This window comes from Solanum stenotomum, chromosome 11 (genome assembly GCF_019186545.1).
Source record: "Solanum stenotomum isolate F172 chromosome 11, ASM1918654v1, whole genome shotgun sequence".
NCBI lineage: Eukaryota > Viridiplantae > Streptophyta > Magnoliopsida > Solanales > Solanaceae > Solanum > Solanum stenotomum.
In genome coordinates this window covers 51,322,442-51,347,700 of record NC_064292.1, presented here as the reverse complement: position 1 = coordinate 51,347,700, position 25,259 = coordinate 51,322,442, and the positions used below count along the sequence as shown (strand labels likewise).

The 25,259-nt window shown below is 33.1% G+C and overlaps 2 protein-coding genes across 5 annotated transcripts in view; both read left to right on the top strand.

Annotated features, from left to right (window-relative positions):
• The window catches only part of LOC125844974 (uncharacterized), a 135,292-nt gene extending 126,272 nt beyond the window's left edge, over positions 1-9,020 (top strand). Inside the window, exon 7 of the transcript XR_007444209.1 lies at positions 9,011-9,020. The gene's annotated coding sequence lies outside the window, so the exon portion shown is untranslated. The remainder of the gene's footprint in view (positions 1-9,010) is intronic.
• Positions 9,021-13,088: 4,068 nt separating this feature from the next.
• LOC125845602 (putative late blight resistance protein homolog R1B-8) lies at positions 13,089-20,009 on the top strand. 4 transcript variants are annotated; one of them, XM_049525147.1, is made up of 5 exons: positions 13,089-15,706; positions 15,802-16,921; positions 17,009-17,096; positions 17,180-17,337; positions 18,173-18,425. In XM_049525147.1, exons 1-4 carry the CDS (start codon positions 13,089-13,091, stop codon positions 17,326-17,328), a joined length of 3,975 nt encoding a protein of 1,324 aa, XP_049381104.1. In that variant the 3' UTR covers positions 17,329-17,337; positions 18,173-18,425. The 4 variants fall into 4 exon arrangements, with proteins under 4 accessions (XP_049381104.1, XP_049381105.1, XP_049381107.1 ...); XM_049525150.1 differs by lacking the exons at positions 17,009-17,096; positions 17,180-17,337; positions 18,173-18,425 and adding exons at positions 19,312-19,641; positions 19,720-19,807; positions 19,891-20,009 and having other exon boundaries at positions 13,091-15,706; positions 15,802-16,591; XM_049525149.1 differs by lacking the exons at positions 17,009-17,096; positions 17,180-17,337; positions 18,173-18,425 and adding exons at positions 19,540-19,641; positions 19,720-19,807; positions 19,891-20,009 and having other exon boundaries at positions 13,091-15,706; positions 15,802-16,819.
• The last annotated feature ends 5,250 nt before the right edge of the window (positions 20,010-25,259 follow it).

Below are 25,259 nucleotides of genomic sequence, written 5' to 3'. Positions count from 1 at the left end.
AACGGAAATACAAGTGTTTGGAAGCTGAACTGGGCTGTATACACTTGGTATACAGTCCGATATACAAGAAAATAGACCAAAATACAGCTTATATACAGCTATACATTCAGTGTATACATGGATTTTCATGAACGAAAATAGACCAAAACCCAATTTTTCTTTGCACAGCAGTAGCAGCGGGAAGCAGAAATGGGCCACGAAATGCTCTTTTTATACCGTTCTTTCTTTATTTCATTTAGTTCTTTACTCTATTTATGAATTTATGATGCTTATCACTAACATTTTAACATCTTTAAATTAAATTTTTAACATCTTTAAGAAAGTAGCATGTTTCTCTAAAGAAATGTATTAGCATAATCAATCTTGGATCAACTTTTTTTCCTGATTTCCATCGTATCATCATTGGATTTTCTTGATTATTTTCAATATTTTTAACATCAAGAATTGAACATGTTATAGCATCTTATTTTTCCTTGAGATCTTCCAGTAACATATGGTTTGTTAATTTGTTGTACAAGCTAAACTGATGAAATTAATTAACTAAAGATGATAAAAGAAAGAACATTGAAATTAATATATATATGAGAGAACTATGGTTGTAATAAGATATGGTAGTTGAGGCTTGGAATGTTTAATAATTTGTTCTTTTTTTGTTTGGTAAATTTCATATATATAGTGTTTGCAAATAGGCGGTATGAATCAAATAGGTCAATTCGTTAAATGTATCATGCTCTAAGGTGCTTGAAATTCGTTTGGATAAAAATAGATTGGATCAAAGATGAGTCAAATAACGGTTTTTTTTTTAGTTAAACTTGGACCATTGGTCCGATATTATTAAGGAAAAATTACTTAAATACACAACACTTCTTTACCTATTCTCAATATTTCCCTACTCTTTTACTAAAATAAAAAAATCCCTTATTTTCCCCCAATTCAACTTAACCGGATACTTTATTAGTTTAAGTATCCGCCCGTTATTAATTAAAGTATATGCGCTGCTATATTATGCATCCGCCCGTTAATTAAGTAACTGTGCTGCTAACAACTTAATAATTTAAGTATCCGCCCGTTATTAATTAAAGTATCCGCGCTGCTATATTATGCATCCGCCCATTAATTAAGTATCCGTGTTGCTAACAACTTAATAATTTAAGTATCCGTCCGTTATTAATTAAAGTATCTGCGCTGCTATATTATGCATCCACACTGTTATATTATGTATCCGAAAAATACTAAAAAAAAGGATTTTTGGTAATTAATGAAAGAGTAGGGAAAGGAAGTAATTTATTTCTTATACTATGTCATTTGCCTAATTTTTACTATTATTAGTAAAGGGAGTCTGATGGGCTCAGGATGAGTCCATAAATGCAAAATAAAAATAACACAACCTAAGAAATAATAAAGGGAAAATTAGCAATTAAGTCATAATACCTAACATAATTAGTCAAAATAACAACACTTTAAAATATTTATTTAAAATGGCAGAATGACGATATTTTTATAAAATAATATGTATTCAGATTTTAGTATTTTAAATTAATTTATTTATGGAAAGAGTCCTATATTAGACCAAATTATATATCAATAACCGTTTAAAGTGAAAAAAATAAATTAAACCAATACCATTAACCTTTTTTCATCACCATTCACATTTCTTCCCCAACTTTCACGTTTCTTCCCCACCTTTCATGTTTTAAGTTTATCTTTCTTCAAAGTGCTAAATTATTGTTCATCAAGAAATTTTCTTTATTGTTAAACGAAATCTCGTTATTAATTCAAGCAGATTTCTCGGTTGGCAAGGTAATTTTCATTATCAATTTTGATTTTTTTTTATTTGATGTTTAAATCACTGATTCTATACATTACGGATTTTCAGTCAAATTTTCCAATTTTTATGTGATTTTGTTTAAATATTCATCATATATTTATTAATTTCAATTTTTTATTTTATTTTCTTTTAATTTTTCAGATTTTGTAGATTCTAGAAATTCATATATATGTTTGTTTTGTTTGATATTTAATACATAAAATTTGATAATATCAAAATATGCTTTTAGGGTTTTAGATTATGGGGAAAGCATCTGATTGTCTACAATGACTAATTCAATTAGAATTACTAGAGGTATATCAAATAATATTCAAAATTTTGGGAAATTTCCCTCATTTGATTTGTGTATTACCCAAGGGTTGCATTGTATTTCAATCTCAATTAGTATACCAACATGTTTGTATTTCCTTCTTAATTTATATTCATCCTAACTGTATGCTAACAATTTTGTATTTTATTGGGTATTCATTTTGTATTTCAATCTCAATTTATATGTGAACAAGTTTGTATTTCTCTTTTGTTTTGTATTCAACCTAATTGTATACCAACAAGTTTTGTATTTTATGTGCCTACTTTACCTTTCAAAGTCACTTTGTATTTCAAATGAAGAGAGTATTTAATTTCTTTTGTATTCACAACTTTATATTCAATCTCACATTGTATTTATAACTTTGTATTTTCATCTCATTTTTGTATTAATATATTGTTGTATTCAATATATAGTTCATGATCGATTAGTTACATTAACTTAATGGGATACAAATTATTGCATGCATTCAAATAGAAAAAACAGCTACTAAACTAAAAAAAAAATAATTTCATTCGTTATACATCATAATTTGGATACAAAACATCTGAAAAAAGCTATAAATCCCAATGCATACAAAGATTTCACTAATTCAATCAGAAAAAATAACAACACTCTTGTACTCGACATATACGAATATCTCATCCAAACAAATAAAAAAGTAAAAAAAAAATACCTGATTGTTTTTCGATTGTTCACTGGATGCGACAAATTTATAGTTGTCAATTTTGAAAAATTCTATTTCAAAAATATGTCGTATTCAACTTGAAGAAGTTTTGAAAGTTATCAGATGAATGATTCGGAAGACAAACTAAATTATTTTAATTTCTTTTTTGATGTTCTTAAGAAGAAAGCAAAAAAACGCTCGATGGAAAGATGGTTATTTATGCTCTTTTCAAAACGTAACTGATTTGTATTTAAAATCTTTTTTACCTCTTTTGATTTTTTTTGTTCCATGATTTTCTCTGTTCTGTTATTAATTATTTGTATTCTTTCAAATTAATCAAAATAAAATAAATACATAACTAATCCCTTAACAAACTAAAATAATGTCATTTTTAATAAATAATAAAACTGTTGCTAAGGAGTTCCACTAAAAGCTAAAATATTGTTCTTTTGAAAAATTTCCCAATAATAAATGTCCAGCCCACAATCAGCAAATTTTAGTGGGGTTTCCTAAAAAGTGCTCCGCATTCTTCATTTTTCAGGTTGTCTCCGCCGCTGAAGCTGTTCTTGTGGGCGAGCACATCCTGCCTTCTCCTGCTCAGCTTGTAGAAATATGTTTCTGACCTGCAGATTCAGTGTAAACGCCTTCTTGTTCCTTATTATTTCCTTCCAGCTTGTTCCACAAATCTCCACTTTTGCTGGTGTTTGTCTCGATTGTTGTTTGCTGACATAATGTTTGCAAATTCGCACTACTAGGTTCCATTTAATCTTGCCACAGAGTTTCTTGTAAATATCATAGTTGTGTGATTCTATGGCTTTTCCTTTGCTTTCCATGTTACTGACTGTTAGTAATGTTGATTCTCTTCGTTCTTATTCTAATTGCTGCTATTTGTTGTTTAAAATCCCTCTTGCTTTGCTTGGTAGTTGATAGAACCCATGATACTGCAGTTTACCTTCTTTATCTATTGTTGTTTTGTGATGAAATTCGCTAATTGATTGACTTCTCTGTAGATGTGTCTTATCTGAGTATTACTTATCTCCATCATCTCATGAATCTCCTCTACTCGTTCAATTATTTCCCACGGTATTTTTCATTCCCCTCTAATCATATTTTTAAGACTTAATGAGTCAGTCTCTAGAAATATGTTAGCATAGCCTTGTTCTTTACAGTATCTCATAGCTTTCCAGATTGCTGTAATCTCAGCCACCATGTTAGTGGCAAATCCTATTCTTTTGGCTTCTGCATACAGTAGATCCCCGCTACTATCCCTCAAACAAAAGCCATAAGAACTCATCCCTGGGTTACCTCTGCTTGCTCCATTCGTTTTACATTTTACCCAACCCTCTTTTGGCCTTGTCCATCGCACAATATGATAAAATAATGTGGGCCTGTATCTTTGCAATAAATCAAACATCCCACTCCATTGAAGAGGAATGTTTTTGAGCCATGGATAATTGGCTTTTATGAGCCGATGAACTGTCATCTGACATTGACTGAACATTTTATCAAACGATACCTTCTTGTCATGTCTGATTGAGTTTCTCCTTTTCCATAGTTCCCATGTGACAATGGCTGGAATGGCCTTCATGATTTGCTGCAATTTTGGGTTTCCTTCGTATTTCCACCATTTACTCATCAATATTTAAACCTGCACAAGAAGCAAACTGCTTCCATAGCCTTTGAGCTATGGGAGCTGTTAGTAATAAATGTGTCATGGTTTCCAGTTCCCCCTTCTCATAGCAGTAACATTTAGATACTATATGCATCCCCATTCTCCTCAAATTATCATCTGTTGCAATTCTTTTCTTCCACACTCTCTATAAGAATAAAGAAAATTTAAAAGGTAAACCTTTAATCCAAATGCAACTCATCTAATCAATAGTGTCTCTTATTCCTTAGTAAGTGATAAGTTGATTTGGCCGAAAAAACTCCTGTTGAATTTCCCATCCACCACGGCTTATCATTCAGAGCATAAGTGTTAGGCTGGATGTTTTTAACTATGTGAGATATCATTTCCTCTGAAATATGTTCCTGCAATTTCTCTATTTTCCAACTTCCATTTCCAATAAACTCTTTTACCTCTAATTCTTCCTCCCCACCACTTTCTCCTTCTGTGAAAATTAAAGATCCTTGTTTTGTCCAGTTATCGTACCAGAAACTTGAATTCCCTACTTTAACTTGCCACCAAATCTCATGCTCCACCTTTTCTCTTACTACTAATAATTTCCTCCGCACATGAGAAGCTGCAGATTTCTAACCACTGTAGGGTGTAATTTCTTACAATATTTATTGCGCATGTAGTTACTCCATAATGAAGAAATAGACACCTTGAACCTCCACCATAGTTTGGCAAACATAGCATTTTATTAGCATCATGGAGAGATCGAAACCCCAAACCTCCTTCCGCCTTAGGGTAACACATGTCACTCCAAGCTACCCAATGTTTTCCTTTTATATTGCCTGTATTTCCCCAAAAGAATTTTGCGAAGATCTGATGTAGTTGTGCAATAATCTTTTTGGGGGGGATTCATAGCAGATAAAAGATAAATTGGTAGTGATTGAAGAATATGACTAATAAGTATGTACTTACCTCCAAATGATAGGAATTTATTTTTCCAAGACAAAATTCTTTGAGCAACCTTCCTTACCAAGTCTTCGAAGTGACTGTTGATCTTTCTTCCATAAAAAACAGGGCACCCCAAATAAGTGAATGGGAAATTACCTTGTCTTATTCCCGTAAGTTTTCTCATTCAGATTGCCACTATTAAGGGTCTCTTGTCATGAAGATAAAAAGTACTCTTAGCCTTATTAACCATTTGACTAGATATTTCTTCATAATCTCTTATCATTGTCATCATCTTAATCACTGAAGATCTATCCCCTGAACAGAATAATAGTGTCATCTGCATATGACAGATGATTTATTGCTGGGCTCCAATTTGGCAAACCATACCCTTTATAATTTTTATCACTGTGTAAGCTGTCTAAACCTCTCGTCAAAGCTTTTGCTGCAATGATAAATAATGTTGGGGACAATGGATCTCCTTGTTTAAGACCTCTAGAAGACTGAAAGAAACCATTAGACTGGCCATTAATGAGGATTGAGTACCAATTACTCGAGATAAGTCTCCATATCATATCTATAATTACTTCCGAGAAACCAAACTTGCGCAACACCTTTGTCAGGAATATCCAAGACACTCTATCATACGCCTTAGCCATATCTAACTTCACAACCACATTAATATGTTGATTTCTCATTTGAATATCCCTAATTATTTCTTGTGCCAAGGGAACATTTTCAGTTATACTCCTTCATTTCACAGAACCTGATTGGGTGGGAGATATAATCTTGGGCAACACCTCTACTATTCTATCATGCACCAATCTCGATATAATCTTGTTAATAAAAGAGCTCAAACTAATTGGTCTCATGTCTGCAAAGTTGTTAACATCCTCATTCTTTGGTAATAAAACCAGATTGGTGTGAGTAATAAAATTTGGCAGCGTGTGTCCACAAAAAAATGCAATCCCCAATCTGGTGATATCCGCTTCGACGACTTCCCAGCAGGACTGAAAAAACAAACTGGAAAAACCATCTGGTCCACTCACACTATCTCCATTAAGCTCAAACACCACCCTTTTTATCTCCTCTTATGTTCGAAGCTTTATCATTTCTTCATTTTCTTCTTCTGTGACCAGCTTAGGGATATGTCTCAATATTGAGTCATCCTGAGATGTCTCCTCTGCCTTTAACTGCTCAGAAAAGAAATAGACGGCTGCTTGCCCTATTTGTTGATTTGTCTTCACCATCACCCCGTACTCATTACATATCTCAGCTAGATGTAACTTCTTCCTTCTTCCTTTAACATAAGAGTGGAAGAATTTAGTGTTTCTATCTCCGTCCACAAACCATTTCATTCCCGTCTTTTGCTTTCAATATTCTTCTTCGATCTTGAGGTATTTTCTCAATTCTGCCTCCATTATACTAAGCTCGGCCCTGTTTTGTACTGTAGGGAAAATCTTCAATTGAGTTTCCTTAACTTTAATCACATCCTCAACAATAGAAATTTGTTGAAAAATGTTACCAAATACATCCCTACTCCATTTAGCTAAAGCTCTTTTTACCCTTTTCAACTTAGCATGAACCTCCAAATAAGGGCTACCTGCAAACTCAATCCTCCAGTGTTGTTGTACTACTTTCTTAAATTGATGATGTTTAGTCCAAAAATTCAGAAAACGAAAAGGTTTCACCACAGGCTCCTCTGCTGTATCACAAATCACATGAAGAGGAGCATGATCTGAGCCCTATCTGATTAAATGTTGAACCTCACTAGATGAAAATTCCTCCGTGAACAAAGCATTCACTAAAATTCTATCCAATCTCTTGAAAATACAAGCTTCCTCTATTCGTCCATTCCATCAAGTATATTTACTCCCTGAAAATTTTACTTCAGTTAACCCACAACTACTAATACAAACAGCAAAATCAGTAGCCTCCTGTTGAGTGAATTTAAGACCTCCCAATTTCTCTTCCTCATTAATAATAACATTAAAATCACCCCTAACCATCCAAGGTAGCTTCCAATCTTCTGTGATACCTTCTAATTCTTCCCATAATTCCAGTCTATCCAACACATTACACCTAGCATATACTGATAAAATAATGAAAGACCTATTGTTTTTACAGAATTTCATAGATATGTGTTGTATGGAATCCATCAGTAAGGTGCCCTCCCAGTCCTCCCTCCAGAAAATCCAAATTTTTTCGAAATAGTTGGCCAGAGCATTATCTAAACCTAGCTTTCTTTTGTATTGTTCTAACTCTAATGGATCCTGAAAAGGTTCCATTAAAGCTACAAATGAGTAATGATGTCTTCTATTTAGGTCCATTAATCTCCCAAAAGAATTTTGAGTATTAACGGATCTAATATTCCAAAAAATAGCTTTCTCAATCATTGATCACTATTGGAATATTTGTCCTTGCTACTTCTTGTTTTGACTTGAAGCGGAACGGTGGGCCTTCCTCTTTTTGCCGTCAAACTATTCAAATAACGGTTAATAACTTAGTCACCTAATTTTATATATATATATACATATATATAAAATCTCCCATCCTTTTATATTTTTTTTAAAAGAAGAAACTGCTAGATTTTAATTAACTCGTTTTGATCCAACAATTTGATGAGTCATTTCAGATTAAGGGTGTATTCAGTCGGGGATTGTTTTTCATTTTTCTCATGTTCGATTGGTCAAAAATTTTAAATTTTTTTTTTACGAAATCAAGTTCCTTAAATATGAGGAAAATGACTTCCTTAATGAATCGGAAGTAGGAAAAACAAGTTCCACATGTGACATTCCACATTGTTCGTGTCCTCAATATATACCACCCCTCTAATACCCCCTTGTCTTCCTCCCACCACCCCACACGCCTACTCCACCTCCACCTCCAACAATATTTATCTAGATCATATATGAATATTTTTAACATAATATTTTTTAATTTATATACCGAACACATGCAATTTTAAACCTAGATGTGTATTAAGTGAGGTTATTTATTTTGCCAACTATTTCATAGGATTCTTAAACTACTAGAATAGATGTTCTAAGAAATTTATATGTGGAAGACATATTCAGATCAGTTGGGCATTTCCATGCAACTCATATATAGCTGGGGCATTTATTAGTTTGATTTAATTTTATTTTTTTTTGTTGTTGTAAATTTCCCTCAAGGTCAACTATATTTATTGGAAAATTAAATTAAGTCTCGTCAAAGTCGTCTTATCAAAGATAGCTCTAATTAGGGTTCAAGATCATACTGAGGAAGCATCTTTTTCGGGATCATTAGTTAGACGGGTGACATATGTGAGTCATAGTAGTGCGTCGGAGGATCGTAAAAACTCCGATATCAATTAAAAAAAATATTTTATTTATAAACTCAGAAAATCTTGAATCTTAATTCAATAATAATACTTGACTAGATTAAAAAAATTATTGTGCGTAAAGACATAAAATATGAAGAAAATCCTAACTAGTAATATATCTGTTTTAATTTCCTTCTTTGAGATGTTCCACATTGACCTCTTGTGTACTAGGGATTAGACGCAGAAACTTGCGGAATAGATTCAAAACAGAAACCATGCAATCAAGACGATCGCTCGGTTTCTTCTCCTCCTCCTCCTCCTCCTCGTCATAATAATCATCATTATCATCGTCACCGATCTTACTTTTCTCAATTAACATGTCTTGAGGTGTGAAACCTCCGCGAGCTATGACAATATTTTCAAAATTCCGAGAAGCTTTTAGGTGTGCGGTGCAAAGTTTCATCTTGCAAATCATGATAGCAGTTAATCGTTGTAGACGCTTGATTTCCTTGTCATCCAATTTCACAAACTGTAGTCTTGCCTCCATTACTATAAATAAAACTATTTTATTTATAAACTCAAAAGTTTTTAAATCTTAATTCAAGTTCTCTCTATTTTGTATATTTCTGTATAACTAGTCATATCCCTATTTATAAAAGCAAGAAACCAAATTAAATTAGAATAAGAAAATCTATTTTATTTAGAATTAGGACAAATAAATCCTAACTAGATATTAATTAAGTAATACAAAGACAACAAATCCTAAACAACTTAGAATTCCTACACCAACTTTGAATTATTATTCCAAGATGGATAGCACATCTTTGTATAGATTTTAAGATGCATTATGAGCGTACACTTGTGACCAAATAGAATAATGAATATCTTTGTGCTCAAGTCTCAATGTTAAAATCATAATTGTTTTTTTTTGGTAACTAATAGAATCATAAATTTCTGTAGAAGTATATATTTATATATAATTGCATCACGCCTTTCAAATATATTTAATTATATATAATTATATTTAAATATTTCCATTTTTTCTTATATCACTTAAGTAAAAAATTGCATCACGCCTTTCAAATATTTTACGATTTTTAATTATTGTGACTTAAATTTTTTTTATGTAATTTCTAAATACGAAAAAAAAAAATCAAATTATAAATTTTCAGTTAAAAATAAAATTTGATTTTCCAAATCTGAAAAATGTCACATAATTAAAACCAAGGGTATTTATTTTCCAATATTGAAACAAATAATTGATTATCAATAAATGAAAAAATTAACATAAAACCGTCAATTGCTGAAATTACAAAAATAGCACTACAAAACTTGGGGTCAAATTTAGTAATTGCGTTTCTTACGGAATTAATTACCAAATATTATCTATCCCAATATTAGATAGATTAGGCTTAATTTACATATTATATAAACTCCACTACATTCAATTTAATTCTATTACATCAATCTTTTTACACACACCAAAAAAAAAAAAAAAAAAAACACATAAGTACAAATCAAATGGCATTATCAAGATCTATGCATAGTTTAGGTTTTCGATTTCATCCTAGCGATAAAGAGTTGATCAACCATCTAAAAAGATTCATGCTAGAAGGAATTTTTCCACGTCCCGATGTTATCAAAATACAGGACGTATTTGGAGACTTAGAGCCATGACAAATTATCGATGGAGAGAAAACATGTTATTTTCTTACGCGATTAAAGAAATTCAAGAATTCGAATAAGAAATTCTCAAGAACAGTTGGGAGTGGGACTTGGTGTGGCCAAACAAGCGGTATTCCCATTAGAGATACATCAAATAGAAATATTATAATTGGAAATAAGAGAAGTTTGAGGTATGAAAAAGATCAAAGTGAAAAATGGCTCTTGAAGGAATATTTTTTGCCATATGAGTATATTAAGAAAAGCAAGAACAAGGATATACTCGTCATTTGTAGAGTTAAAGAGAATTTAGGACAAATTGTTGCATGAGTAGTTTTTTAAAAATATTAATACAATTTCTTCTTTTATTATCTTGATCATCCCTATTTTTGGTTTTTATTTGTCTTCAATGGTTAGTTATGTATACACAATAAAATCTTATATGGATAGCTCATCCTTATATTTATCTTCTTTTTTTTTTCGATGAAGGGGCTCTAATGCAACACAATATATTGCAAACAAATGTCTAACCTCTTCTAGTTCTTTGCTTTATAAATAATATTATTATCATGTAAAGTTAAACACTAAACACAATTATGTAAGAATAAAAAAGGCAACCCTAAATCAATAATATTTTTGGGCATGTGTATTTAAGATCTCCTATTATAATTTGGTGTTAGACTACTAATTTTATTGAGACCTTCTTGACACAGATTCAAGACATTTTCGTTTACAAAAAAATCGATTTAGATAGTCAAAAGCTTGAAGGTTAGAATTTTTTCTCAAGGTTTTAGAGCCCGTTTGGATTGGCTTAAAAGTTGGTCAAACATACTTTTAAGTCAGTTTTTGACTTCTGGAAGTCTTTGGCAAATATAAAAAATAACTTAAAATAAGTTACAAAATGTTTGACAAGGTAAAAAATGACTTAAAATAAATCAAAAATGACTTAAAATAAGTCAGAAACCAAAAGTAGGTCTCCTCTACTTTTTATTTTTTGACTTAAAAGTCATTTCAGTTTGACTTTTTATTTTTGACTTAAAAACTACTTTTTTTAAGTTAATCCAAACGGGATCAGTCAATTGGCTTTTGATTTGGAAGCATGAATATGTGTTACATAATCAATAAGTTGTTGTTAAAGTGCATTCATATTAATTATGCCATTAATATGCCAAAGCTTAGTTAAGGTGTCTAAATGAAAATTGGTCCCAATTTTAGGGGGTCACCGATGAGTTAGACCTTTTACGAATATCCACTTTGAAACCCAACCCTGAAAATAGTTATGAAACCCTAGCCGCGAAATAAGGGGAAAGTTGTGAAATACTAACTATCATGCTTTTAAATCGTAAATATAATAAAATAAGAAAAAAGATTTACTAACCTACAACCACGAATATCCACTTTGAAACCTAGACCCGAAGAAAGCTATGAAACCCTAGCCGCGAAATGAGGGAAAAGTTGTGAAATCCTAACTATCAATCATGCTTTGAAATCGTAAATATAATAAAATAAGAAAAAAGATTTACTAAACTATAACCACAAATATACACTTTGAAACCTAGCCACGAAGAAAACTTTGAAACCCTAGCCGTGAAATGAGGGAGAAGGGGTGAAATTGTTTCTGGAAAATAATGAAATGAGGGGGTGGGGGNGGGGGGGGGGGGGAGAGTAATTAGGATTTAGGAATTTAGTATATGTGGCAGTGGAACCTATTGACATGCAATGTGGAATCCACATGGAATTTAACAACTTCCGTTAATAAGAAGGGTACTTGTGACCCAATAGTTTGACGGGAAGGGTAGTTTTGAGCCAAAATATAGTTTAAGGGTATATATGAGCTATTTCGGATAATTTAAGGGTATTTTTGACCCTTTTCCGTATATATTTTGAAAGAAACTGCTTTCTACGGCCAATGTTGAAATACTATTCTTGTCCTGATTAGGAGACTTATTATTTCATATAGATAGGCCCCTTTGAGAACTAGAGAGGTTAAGTTAAAGATTAAGATCCAATAATGCATATAAACATTTGTCTTTTTTCCAAAGGGGACCATATATATATATATATATTTTAGGCTTGAACAAATTAAAGTATATTTGTTTGTTGAACCAAGTCTTTCAACAAATTATATTTTATTAAGCCACCCCTTTGATGGTACCAGCTTGCATTAAGTAATTGTCTTTGTTTATATTGATGTAAATTATAATACATATAAGACGACACTTTGTGTTTAGGCAAAGCAATTAGTAAGTACAGTTTCCTCGAAAATGCAGACTTACATCGGTCTTTGAAAACAATTACTCTCTCCGTCTCATTTTATGTGATACTTTTCGAATTTCAAAATTCAAATAAGTCTAATTTTGATAGTAAATTTTTCATAGATCTTTTAAATATTTTGAAATATCAATTGTTGTGTCTTATATTAATTTTTACATAGTTTATGAATATATAAATTTCATTTCAAAGAATTGAAGATTTCATGTGCAAATTTCCGATCAAACTTAAACTATTTAACTCTCGAAAAATGAAAAATAACACATAGATTGAAACAGAGGGAGTAATTTATTTGTCTTATTTTTCGTTTTGATCTGTTTCAAAAAGAAGGTATCTTTCATTTTTTTTTATGTAACTCTTCAATTTTAATTTTCTAAAACTATACAATACTCTGAGATGAGGAAGTGAAGAAAGAAACTACAGTACTCTGTATTGCTCTTCTTTCCCAGTCCACAACAGTTTTAATTCTTGTGTCTGATCTAAAAGATGTATTTCAACAATGAATTGTCTGATCTAAAAGATCGCCTCCTTAGCATGCCACAAACCCAAAAATACTCGGATGTTGTAAGGGATCAAATAAATTTCTTTCTATGGGAGTTAAAATTCCTTGATTGTTTTCTCCATTTGAAAAGCTTACCTTTTGCAAGTGAATGCGGTATGCTAAAAGTCTCACAGAAAATGATAGAAATTTGGAAGATTCAGTGTCCTAGAGAACCAAGCATGTACTCCTATGATTGTCCAGATCCATTTCCGTACAAGACTCTGCATGTTTATAATTCATTTGGCTACTGGAAGGAGGTAGTTTGGAGGACTAAGCAAGAATTCAGAGCCGAATACTCCTTTCCAAAAACATCACTTGCAGCCAACAAGGTGGATGATGTTAGCCCCAAAATTGTGATGGAAGTCATCGATGTTTTTGTGGAGAACCTCAATGTTCTAATGAAGATCAATGATCCATGTTCGTGGCTTTTTGTTCCAGGAAACAAGGAGCAAATAGAACAAGTGTTAAAGGAGTTGAAGTTATTGAGATTTTTTGTCTGCTTTGTTTCAAACAAATGTAGTATACAGCCTCAATACCGATGTACTACTTTTTATACTCATGCTTTAATTGAGGCTAGCCACAACGCAATGGTTGTGTGGTTGCATTTGCCAGTCTATGCCAACGGAAATCAAGACTTGGCTCCAACTGAAGTCAGTCGTTTGCTTTCTGATTTCATGGAAATGAAGATTAAGTCCATTCAACCAGGCAACAGTATTTATATTGATGTACTGCAAGCTTTGAAGTCAACCATACCACAAGCTCAACAGAAGCATGCAGCTGAGAGTGGCATTGTGGAGATTCCAACACACAGTCTGATGGTTGGTTTGAGTGATCAAATGGCTAACCTTCAGGAGATGCTCTGCCTTCTAAGAGACAATCTCATTCATCTGCCAATACTAGATCTGGAATTTCATCTTCAAGATATGGATTCTGTTATTGTTGATGCCGGACTTCTTATTTACTCATTATATGATATTAAGGGGGAGAAGGAAGACACAGTATTGGATGATATGAACCGAGCACTTGGTTTTGATCTTCCAAGAAACATTGAGCCTATCAAGGAGATGGTCTACCTTGTCATGCAAAAGGCATTTCAATCTAACTTGCCAAGGATTCATGGACTAGGCTATGTTGATTTTCTGTTGAAAAACCTGAAGGATTTCCAAGGCCGTTATTCAGATTCACTCGCTTTCCTCAAGAATCAACTTCAAGTAATTCAAATGGAATTTGAGAGCTTGCAACCTTTCCTCAAGGTTGTCGCAGAAGAGCCGCACTATAAGCTCAAGACACTGAATGAAGATTGTGCTACACAGATAATTAGGAAGGCATATGAGGTGGAATATGTAGTTGATGCTTGTATTAACAAAAAAGCTCCTCATTGGTGCCTCGAGCGTTGGCTCCTGGATATCATAGAGGAGATTACTTGTATCAAAGCAGAGATTCAGGAAAAGAACACAGTTGAGGATACAATGAAGACTGTCATTGCTCGTACATCATCACAATTGACAAGGACTCCAAGGATGAATGAAGAAATTGTGGGGTTTAAGGATGTCATAGAAAATTTAAGAAAAAAACTATTGAATGGAACCAAAGGGCAAGATGTCATATCAATTCACGGCATGCCAGGTCTAGGTAAGACGACTTTGGCCAATAGACTCTATTCTGACAGGTCAGTTGTTTCTCAATTTGATATTTGTGCACAATGTTGTGTGTCTCAAGTATATTCGTATAAGGAATTGTTATTGGCCTTGCTATGTGATGCTGTCGGTGATGATTCTGCGCGTAGAGAACTTCCTGACAATGAATTAGCTGATATGCTTCGCAAAACTTTATTGCCCCGAAGGTACCTTATCCTTGTTGATGATGTGTGGGAAAATAGTGTTTGGGATGATATAAGAGGTTGTTTTCCAGATGCCAATAACAGAAGCAGAATCATTCTAACAACAAGACATCATGAAGTTGCCAAATATGCTAGGGTTCATAGTGATCCCCTTCATCTTCGTATGTTTGACGAAGATGAAAGTTGGAAGCTGCTTGAAAAGAAAGTGTTTGGTGAACAAAGCTGCAGTTCCCCTCTCCTAAAAAAAGTTGGGCTAAGAATAGCAAAAATGTGTGGACAACTCCCTCTTTCAATTGTTTTGGTGGCTGGTATTCTGTCAGAGATGGAAAAGGAAGTAGAATGTTGGGAACAAGTGGCCAACAATTTGGGTACCCACATTCACAATGACTCAACAGCCATTGTAGACCAAAGCTATCATGTTTTACCCTGTCATCTTAAGTCTTGCTTCCTTTATTTTGGAGCATTTTTAGTGGATAGAGTGATTGACATTTCAAGGTTAATAAGGTTATGGATATCAGAATCATTTATAACAAGTTGTGAAGGCAGGAGCTTGGAGGATATAGCAGAAGGTTACTTGGAGAATCTTATTGGAAGAAATCTAGTAATGGTTACTCAGAGGGACATTTCAGATGGTAAGGTCAAAGCATGTCGCCTTCATGATGTATTGCTCGATTTCTGCAAGGAAAGAGCAGCTGAGGAGAATTTTCTACTATGGATAAAAAGGTAATATGATAAGTAATGCTATGTTCAATCAATCAAGTATTTCAAGTTATATTTGAAAATTAATGATATGATTTTGCTAATTGATATATTCGCAGGGATCAGAGTACCAAAGCTGTTTACTCTCACAAGCAGCATGCTCACTTAGCCTTCACTGAAATGGATAATCTTGTAGAATGGAGTGCATCTTGCTCACTTGTTGGCTCTGTACTTTTTAAGAGTTATGACCCATACTTTGCCCATCGTCCCTTATCCTGTCATGCTTTTGCAATTTCACACATTTTATTAAATTTCAAGTTTCTAAAAGTATTGGATTTGGAGCACCAGGTTGTTATTGATTTTATTCCAACTGAGCTCTTTTACTTGAGGTATTTATCTGCACACATTGATCAGAATTCAATTCCTTCAAGCATATCCAATCTTTTGAACCTCGAAACTCTTATATTAAAGAGTAGATCAGCTGCGAAACATAACAGGGTATTACTACCTAGTACAGTTTGGGATATGGTTAAATTGAGATGTCTGCATATTCCTAACTTCAGCCCAGAAAATGAAGAAGCATTACTCGACAACTCTGCAAGACTTTATGATTTGGAAACCCTTTCCAGTCCATATTTCGCTTGTGTTGAGGAAGCAGAATTGATGTTGAGAAAAACACCTAATCTTCGAAAACTGACATGTGAAGTCGAGTGCTTAGAATACCCCCATCAGTACCATGTGTTGAATTTTCCTATACGGCTTGAATTACTAAATCTTTATCGATTAAAAGCCTTTAAAACCATCTCTTTTTACATCTCTGCACCAAATCTCAAATACCTAGAACTCTCTAGCTTTTACCTGAATTCTCAGTACTTATCAGAAACTGCTGATCATCTCAAGCACCTTGAGGTACTCATACTGTACAACGTTGAATTTGGTGATCATGGGGAATGGAAAGTGAGCAATGGCAAGTTCCCTCAACTCAAAACCTTGAAACTAAAATATTTGTCCTTGATGAAATGGATTGTAGTTGATGATGCCTTTTCTAACCTTGAACAATTGGTTTTGCGTGGATGTCGAAATCTTATGGAGATCCCTTCTTGTTTCATGGACATCCCTTCTCTGAAGTACATTGAGGTAGACGAGCATGACGAGTCTGTTGTCCAGTCAGCCAGGAAAATACAAGAAACACAAGTCGAAGATTATCAAAATAATAATTTCAAGCTCGTCATCATCAAGGTACACTACAGAGAAAAGCTTTATGAACTGTTTTGACTGTTATCTTTAACCATGCTTGGCCTTGTTTTACATTCGAGTCCTCTCTAGTTTTTATTGCAGAAAATTGTGTTCACATTCGATACATCTCATGAAGAAGTGATACGCAAGGGGTTTGAAAGATTAACCTCTCTTCCAGGTGCTGATTGTTTTTTCTTTCTTTCCTTTTTTTTTGTACACCAAATGAATTGATTCATCTTTTTTGCCTTTTTGATATGAAAGGGATACAATCAATTGCAATTGATAGGAATGAGAAGAAACTTACTGTGTTCGGAGAAGTGGATGCTAATGAAGTTCGATTATTTGTGGGGAAACTGATAAACCATGGAATGCTGAGCTCTGGTGAACTCAACAATGATGGATTTCCATAAAATGACAAGGTTATAGTCCCAACTTATCAACACAAATGTGCTATAGCCCTTTTGCTTACTGTAATACCAATTCATGACACACACAGAAACATTAACTGTAGGACCAGCAAAAGAGCCGGGGAAGGAGGATGGTAGTGAGAGAATAAATGTAGGATCAAGTTGGGGCGGGTTGGGTTATGACCAAAGTAAAGTTTGGATGGGTCTCGACCCATTGTAATTTGTTCAAATTCAACTCAAAACGCCCATCTATCACCTCTAACTGATGACTACATCTGCAAAGTTAATGGTCTTGTTGATGGTTTTCAAAGCAAGGTTGAGGAACTAGTTACTTAAGCTAGGACCTAAGGCTTTTATCCATTTTCAACTGTGATTTTTGTTCTATGGTAAATGGATATTTTTAAGGCAGTTTTCAGACAAAGTAAATACCTATTTAAAAAGAAGAAAAAACAGTTTTAATTATTTATTGGCCGTAAACTAAAACCTGTATTATTTGTTATGTCTGCTTTACTTCTGTATTTTGAACTGCTTTGATATGCGTTACTTGAGCCGAGGATCTTTTGGAAACAGTGTATCTACCTCTAGGTAAGGGTAATAAGATTTTGCATACACTCTACCTTCCTCAGACCCCTATATGTGAAATCACACTAGGTATGGTGTTGGTTGTGATCTTAAACTAAAATGTGTATTCCTGGAGCTAAAAATTTTACACCAAAAAGATAGAGATCATAACTTTGTCGGATCGTTTGTTTATATATGTATGTTTTGTAGCTCTAAATATTCTGGAGTCTAGACAACTATAACTGTATTTTTTGAGCTATTAACTCTTTGAGTTATTCTTTAACAGGGTATGCAGAGTTTGTAGCTGGATATTTCAAGGTTAATAAGGTTATGGATATCAGAATCGTTTATAAAAAGTTGTGAAGGCAGGAAGGAGCTTGGAGGATATAGCAGAAGGTTACTTGGAGAATCTTATTGGAAGAAATCTAGTAATGGTTACTCAGAGGGCCATTTCAGATGGTAAGGTCAAAGCATGTCGCCTTCATGATGTATTACTCGACTTCTGCAAGGAAAGAGCAGCTGAGGAGAATTTTCTACTATGGATAAAACGGTAATATGGTAAGTAATGGTACTTTCAATCAATCAAGTATTTCAAGTTATATTTGAAAATTAATGATATGATATTGCTAATTGATATATTCACAGGGATCAGAGTACCAAAGCTGTTTACTCTCATAAGCAGCATGCTCACTTGGCCTTAACTGAAATGGATAATCTTGTTGAATGGAGTGTGTCTTGTTCACTTGTTGGCTCTGTACTTTTTAAGAATCCTGACTCATACTTTGCCCATCGTCCCTTATACTCTCCTTCTTTTTCAATTTCACTCATTTTATTAAATTTTAAGTATTGGATTTGGAGCACCAGGTTGTTATTGATTTTATTCCAACTGAGCTCTTTTACTTGAGGTATTTATCTGCACACATTGATCAGAATTCAATTCCTTCAAGCATATCCAATCTTTTGAGCCTCGAAACTCTTATATTAAAGAGTAGATCAGCTGCGAAACATAACAGGGTATTACTACCTAGTACAGTTTGGGATATGGTTAAATTGTGATGTCTGCATATTCCTAACTTCAGCCCAGAAAATGAAGAAGCATTACTCGACAACTCTGCAAGACTTTATGATTTGGAAACCCTTTCCAATCCATATTTCGCTCGTGTTGAGGATGCAGAATTGATGTTGAGAAAAACACCTAATCTTCGAAAACTGACATGTGAAGTCGAGTGCTTAGAATACCCCCATCAGTACCATGTGTTGAATTTTCCTATACGGCTTGAATTACTAAATCTTTATCGATTAAAAGCCTTTAAAACCATCCCCTTTTACATCTCTGCACCAAATCTCAAATACCTAGAACTCTGTAGCTTTTACCTGAATTCTCAGTACTTATTAGAAACTGCTGATCATCTCAAGCACCTTGAGGTACTCATACTGTACGACGTTGAATTTGGTGATCATGGGGAATGGAAAGTGAGCAATGGCAAGTTCCCTCAACTCAAAACCTTGAAACTAAAATATTTGTCCTTGATGAAATGGATTGTAGCTGATGATGCCTTTCCTAACCTTGAACAATTGGTTTTGTGTGGATGTCGAGATCTTATGGAGATCCCTTCTTGTTTCATGGACATCCTTTCACTGAAGTACATTGAGGTAGACGAGCACAACGAGTCTGTTGTCCAGTCAGCTAGGAAAATACAAGAAACACAAGTCGAAGATTATCAAAATAATAATTTCAAGCTCGTCATCATCAAGGTACACTACAGAGAAAAGCTTTATGAACTGTTTTCTTTAACCGTGCTTGGCCTCGTTTTACATTCGAGTCTTCTCTAGTTTTTATTGCAGAAAATTGCGTTCAGATTCGATATATCTCATGAAGAAGTGATACGTAAGGGATTTAAAAGATTAGCCTCTCTTCCAGGTGCTGATTGTTTTTTCTTTCTTTCCTTTTTTTTTGCACACCAAATGAATTGATTCATCTTTTTTGCCTTTTTGATATGAAAGGGATACAATCAATTGCAATTGATAGGAATGAGAAGAAACTTATTGTGTTCGGAGAGTGGATGCTAATGAAGTTCGATTATTTGTGGGGAAACTGATAAACCATGGAATGCTGAGCTCTGGTGAACTCAACAATGATGGATTTCCATAAAATGACAAGGTTATAGTCCCAACTTATCAATACAACTGTAGGACCAGCAATATATAAAAAAAAAGCAAGATCACCTCAAATTTACAAAAGAGAAATAAACATGGGCAACTAAAGTAATTGTTATTGCATGGTATTTTTTTTTAACAAATAAAACACAACTTTATGTACATGGTAAGTGTTTGACAAGTAAATGATATAAAAAGAGATTATTAACTATCACTACAAACGGATGAATTATAAGACACAACATGCTTCTGATTACAGTAACTACACAGCGAACTAAAAGTGACAAAACTTTTATGACCGACTAATCAATATTTAGATATGATAAACTCAACCACGAGATCACGGTAAATAAATCATGCTTCGAGATACCGATATCTATTTAAAGGTTCTAAATTGTTGAATTAAAGGAATAGGGAATTATCTCATATTATCAAAATTAAGATAAGATTCTGAATAACAAGACGACTATTGGAGCATTTACCGCATAGAATAAAAAATCAAAATAGGCATAGGCCGAACTTCAAACAAGTCATGAAACTGGAATGAATACAACAGAGGAGTCCCAAATCTAAACTAGACGCAGAAAATCACTGTATGGGGGAGGGGGCAACGCATAGCTTCAAAAATGTTGGAAAAGAAGAAGCAACTTTCACGTTTGTATTAAAGCAAACAATCAACTAGTTCGCAAACCCCCATGAAATAGAAAGGCTTCAACCAGATTACATGTTCGGAACTTTAAATCAAAACCGAGTCGATTCAAAATAGTTGTTATCAATTCTAAACAGATAAATGCTATTCCACCTATATCAAGACTAAACGACTAAACTCGAGCAAGAAGAGAGCTGGGTAAGAATTTAAGACAAGATAGACAAGCAAGAAGAATTAGATCTCAGCTAGACATGAAAAGAAACACTAAACGACTCATGAGTTTAAGCAAAATGGTTCGCTACTACGCACATAGAATGAGCAAGAACAAATTGAAACGATAGTAATACTAACGAATATATGAAATCGACCCATCAAAGGAATGCCAAAGAAAACTGAGTATAAATTCGGACTACAATTAAAGCACACAGATCATTGACAGAACTCGGATGAAGACTGGGAAGGAGTTTACCTTTTTCGGAGCAGCGAACGGGACGGGATGAGCTAGGAGACAGCAGCGAGTTCCACACCGACTTTATATTCGGATAGCTCATAGCCGGCTCAGCGGCTCAAATCGACTCCCCAAAGACCCCTCTCCGGACTTAGAAATAGTAAAAAAAAAAAAAAAATCGTATTTCCGATTTCTTTAAGTAAATTAGATTGTTCCAAACAAGAGGTTCGAACTTTTCTCTCAATCCCCTGTCTTCTGCCCAATTTTTATTTTTTTAAAACTCAAAATCTCCTCCCATACACTAAAACAGAGGGTAGTATTTATAGAGGGGTTTAAGGGTTTCAATCCTTTTAGGGGGGGAAAACGGATAGAATTTCGGATACAGAAAGTCCAATTCAAAATTCAAACTCTCAAAAACCTTTCACCAATACGGACAAACACCATTTCTCTGAAATTTCGCCTCATTCCGAAAGAGGAAATGGGAGATGGACGCCTTAGATTGATTCCAACGGCCTTGGCGAGCTACGTGACGTGATCCCGCAACTGCAAGGACGGCTCTTGGCTGGAAATGGCACTGGAACAGTACTGAGTTGCTGCTGCTTTGTCGCGTTGAACTGCTGGGTTCTCTCTTATTGAATAGAAAAATGGAGCTGGGTCGGGTTAAGGAATGGGCTTGGAAAATGAAGTGGAAAAATAAATGGGCTGAAGGGAGAGTGAGTTGGGTCGGTGGGGCATTAATGCGGCTGAGTTGTAGGAATTGAAAATAAGAGAATTGGGCTGCTGAAAAATGAGAGAAGGGCCCAAAACTTTAGATGAGTTAAGGATAAAATTTGATTGATTAGAATTTGAATTTAAGCTTTACCCACATGAATTTAAATTATAAGCAATTAGAGATTTAAAAGGTAGCCAACCTTAGTTAATTAGGATAAGTTCGACTAGTAATTAAATAAGATGAATTAATATAATTAATTTACGAGCTTCTTAATCTTAACAAAAAAAAATTAACTTACTTATGAAATAATTAATTCGAATATATAAACTAAAATCAAATGAGCTAATTAACAAAGCACTTAAAAAGTAGACTCTTTTTGAAATGATTTTTTTTTGAATGTTCATAAAATGTAATAATTATATACAAAATTATAATATATATATATATACATATATTGAATTTTTGTAAAACTAGTTATTTCAAATCATTGGAAATTAAGAAAGAAGCTCGAAAGTTAATTATTATCGGGGAGGGTCAAAATTAGGTGTCAACACGATATACAAGAATAGACCATAATACAGCCTATATACAGTTGTATACATACAGTATACAAAGATTTTCAGGAACGAAAATGGGCCAAGCCCAATTTTTCTTTGCACAACAATAGCAGCGGGAAGCAGAAATGGGCCACGAAATGCTCTTTTTATACCATTCTTTATTGGAAAAATTATATAAAATAGCAAACTATTAATTCAAATTAAATGCTATAACTACAATTTGATTTAATTGTAACTCATAGCAAACTGTTGTCATTCGCCTCTCTCCCTGAAATTCTAGCTTGCCACTCTCGTTTTCTCGCTCTCACTTTTATACAAACAGAAATATATCAAATGCGTTTGTGTTTGCATAAAGTGAGAGAAAATTGTATATATACATTTCTTTTCGTTCGCCTCTCTCCCTAGAGAAACTCGCTCGCCACTCTCCCAGATTTCACTCGCCACTCACACTAGCCTTTCTCACTTTATACAAACACAAATGTATAATTTGTGTTTGAATTTGTATAAAGTAAGAGAAAATTGTATATATACAAATACAAATACATATATTTTCGTCCTATACACTTATAATTATACAAATACAGATCTTCCCCTGCCCAATTTTCTTTTGTCTTTCTCTCTTTCTCGCTTTATACAAACACAGATTATACAATTGATTCTTTTGTATATGATTTTTATGTTTGCTAAACCTAAAATTTACTCATCATTATATTCATTTATTTTTGGCCTGAAATATAGTCTCCAAATTCCTTTGTGAACTATTTGTAATCGTCTCTTATATATCTTTTTAGGAAAACTTACGGAAATTCCACTAGTTTAAGAATTAAGCCTAAATTACGCGTATAAGCAACATATACTAATTGATTACTTAACATAGCTATAGTTTGCCTTAATTACAAATCGCGACCTACTTTTAACTATAATTATGCGGCTCAGCCTTTTAGTTTTGTATAATTCACACGTTTGTATAATTCGAAATTCGAATAATATAATTTGTATAACTTTTATATAATTCAGAATTTGTATAATATAATTTGTGTAACTGCTTACACTTCTGATGTTTATAATTGTATAATTTCGTTATTTCGAGTCTATACAAAAATAACTGAATTATACAAATGTACCCACAAATTACACAAATCCATGAAGTATACAAACGAGGCAACTTAAATTGTAGCTACAACCCGTATATATGCAAACTATACCTATGGAGCATAATTAAGTTTATTATAGTGACTATTTGCAAAAGTTTCTCAAGAATTAATTCCTTGGATACACTCTAATTTGCAATATTATGAATCTTACAGATTTTGGTGCTTCCTGAATGTGTGTAATTTGTTCTAGATACCTTGTATCCAAGTAAATTCACATGTATTTGAGATACATAACAAATATTGCTCTCTTCCCTCACATCTTGCTTGTCACTCTCCTATATCTCTGGTGTCGTAGATACATGTGAATCCTATCAAATACATACATATACATGTATCAAATGTGTATCTAGTGCATTTGCATGTATCCAGATACACGACTATCTCCCTCCCCATATTCTCGCTAGCCTCCCTCCCCATCTCGCTCTCCTCTCTCCTCATTTTAGTGTATATGATAGCAAAATTCCTTATTTTAGTGTGTCTAATTGCAAAAATACATGTATCTTTCTCAATGTATGGTAAAAAAATCTTAATTAGTGGTAAGATACGTAAATTATGTAAAAATATATGTAGAATTAATATATATCACTACATTAAAAATTATCTTTAGCGGCAATTAGTTAACGACAATAGCTCAATTGCCGCTAAATGTGTATTTTTAGCGGCAATTAACACTCTTTGTATATGTCCCTAAAGCCTTTAGCGACATTGAATCTAATGACACTTANTTTCTTTATCTTGTGTATGGTTGTAAGGAAATTCGTATACTACAAATTATTAAAAGGGTAAATTTTAGGAATCACTGAAATTACAATCTATCCCTTTTTAGTTTGTAATCACATTAATCCCTTAAAAAGTAACACAAACTGGATACATAATATGCAGCTCGGATACATTAAAGTGTGTCTCGGATACATTATAACATAAATCGGATACATAATATGTAGCTCGGATACATTAAAAACTAACTCGAATACATAATATGTAGCTCGGATACATTATAAAATAAACCAGATACATAATATGTAGCTCAGATACATTAATATGTAGCTCGGATACATTAAAGAAATAAGAAATTTTAGAGGTTTCTAGAAATAGAAGGGTATATTGGAAATAAGGGAACCATAAGACGTGTATTTTAGTAATTTTTCCTTAAAAGGGTAAAAAAACACGTTAATTATTATATATATGTTTAAGTCCAACGTAATTTTTAAAATTAATTTGCATGGTTTCAAAAAAAATAGTCATGTAATTTAAACATGTGGTAATTCATAGTCCTTCCGTTCCAAATATTGTCACGTTTAAGTTCCTTTCGGAATTAACTTGACTAATTTTTAAAATTAAATTAAATTAAATTTAATATTTCAAAATTTCAAAGACTAAACAAAAAATACTACTAGAAATTGCACTTTTTTTCATATCACTTTAGTGAAAAAATGCATCATGTCTTTCAAATATTTTCGAATTGTATTTATATAGTTTATAAATACATAAAAAAAAATCAAATGATAAATTTTCAGCTAAAAAAATTAAATTTGATACTCAAAATAATTAAAACAAAGGGGTATTATTTTCCGGTATTGAAACAAATATAATTGTTTATCAAAAGAATAAAAAAAACTTGGGGTTAAAGCAAACTAAAAACTGTCAATAGTCAAATTTGGTAATTAACAAAAATTTAGAGGATTAGTAGTCAAAT

Coding starts and splice junctions, on each gene's coding strand:
- LOC125845602 (XM_049525147.1), top strand. CDS start 13,089: ATGTATTTCAACAATGAATTGTCTGATCTAAAAGATCGCCTCCTTAGC. Junction 15,707..15,801: donor TTTCTACTATGGATAAAAAG/GTAATATGATAA, acceptor ATATATTCGCAG/GGATCAGAGTACCAAAGCTG. Junction 17,097..17,179: donor AAGATTAACCTCTCTTCCAG/GTGCTGATTGTT, acceptor TTGATATGAAAG/GGATACAATCAATTGCAATT.